General features: G+C 56.8%; 1 protein-coding gene across 1 annotated transcript; it reads left to right on the top strand.

The window, feature by feature from the left end:
- Positions 1-447: 447 nt before the first annotated feature.
- LOC141021710 (secreted RxLR effector protein 161-like) lies at positions 448-816 on the top strand. Its single transcript, XM_073497566.1, has one exon. It carries the CDS (start codon positions 448-450, stop codon positions 814-816), a length of 369 nt encoding a protein of 122 aa, XP_073353667.1.
- Positions 817-1420: the final 604 nt, after the last annotated feature.

Here is a 1420-nt window from a genome sequence, read left to right as displayed (position 1 = left end):
CTCAGCTTCGAGAAATGCCCATCCGAGCACGCAGTGTACACGTGCGATGGCCACGACGGCCGGCTCCTGGTGGGCGTGTACGTGGATGAGTTGATCATCACCGGAGCGTCCACGGCGGCGATCGCTGAGTTCAAGAAGGAGATGATGGCGCTCTTCAAGATGAGCGATCTGGGGCTACTGAGCTACTACCTTGGCATCGAGGTGGACCAGAGGCCAGGCCGGATCGTTGTTGCGCAGTCCTCGTACGTCGGCAACCTGTTGGAGAAGGCCGGCATGGCCGACTGTCACCCCGTGGACACGCTGATGTAGCTGCGCCTCAAGCTCAGGAGGGAGGGGGCCGGCGAGCTCGTGGACGCCACATACTATAGGAGCGTGGTGGGGAGCCTACGCTACCTCACCCATACGCGACCTGACGTCACCTACGCCCTCGGGTATGTCAGCAGGTTCATGGAGGCACCGACGAGCGAGCATTGGGCCGATGTGAAGGAGCTTCTCAGGTACATCGCCGGCACACGGCAGCTCGGGTGTTGCTATGCCCGGCAGGTGCGCGGCGCAAAGCTCGTCGGCTACAGCGACTCGGATCTCGAGGGAGACCTGGATGACCGCAAGAGCACCGGTGGAACCATCTTCTTCCTCGGTGGCAGTCCGGTGTCGTGGCAGTCAGCCAAGCAGAAGATCGTCGCACTCTCCTCGTGCGAAGCGGAGTACGTTGCCACGGCTGGAGCTGCCTGTCAGGGCATCTGGCTCAGGCGGCTAATCGGAGAATTGCTTGGGCGTGACGACGGTGCTACCAGGCTCTGCATCGACAACAAGTGAGCGATCGTGCTGAGCAAAAACCCTGTCTTCCACAACAGGACCAAACACATTGAGCTGCGCTACCATTTCATCCGTCAGTGCGTCGAGGATGGCAGCATCAACGTTTAGTATGTGCGGACGGGCGATCGGCTTGCTGACATCCTCACGAAAGCGCTCGGACGAACTCAATTTCAGGAGATGCGCGATCGCTTGGGGGTCATTAGGTATCAGCCAACCTAGCTTATGGGGAGTTTGTTGCACAATAAGCTAGTTTAGCTAGCATGACAAGTTTTAGGTTTCAGACTTTACAACGTAGTAGTTTTTCAGTTAGCGATTCAGTTAGATTTTCCCGTCAGGTTGTTAGTAGCCTCCGCGAGACGCAGCTTGTGCGATCCGTGGAGCGATTGTAGGGAGGCCGTGGACTGAGTGCTTGGTCATGGGATGGCACGATCCGGTAGGAGCACCAGAGCCGCGGCATGATCTTGTTAAGTTCAGAAATAAAAGGAAGAAGAACCAGAAAAGCAGCATGCAAGTTCGCTGCGCAAAACCTCTCTCTCGCGAGTTGATTCAGAGTGCTTCGAGGGGAACAGTTGGGAGGCAACCCAATTTTATTTTTGTTCTTTGC

Source organism: Aegilops tauschii, chromosome 4 (assembly GCF_002575655.3).
Source record: "Aegilops tauschii subsp. strangulata cultivar AL8/78 chromosome 4, Aet v6.0, whole genome shotgun sequence".
Classification (NCBI taxonomy): domain Eukaryota; kingdom Viridiplantae; phylum Streptophyta; class Magnoliopsida; order Poales; family Poaceae; genus Aegilops; species Aegilops tauschii.
This window is presented reverse-complemented; position numbering and strand designations above follow the sequence as displayed.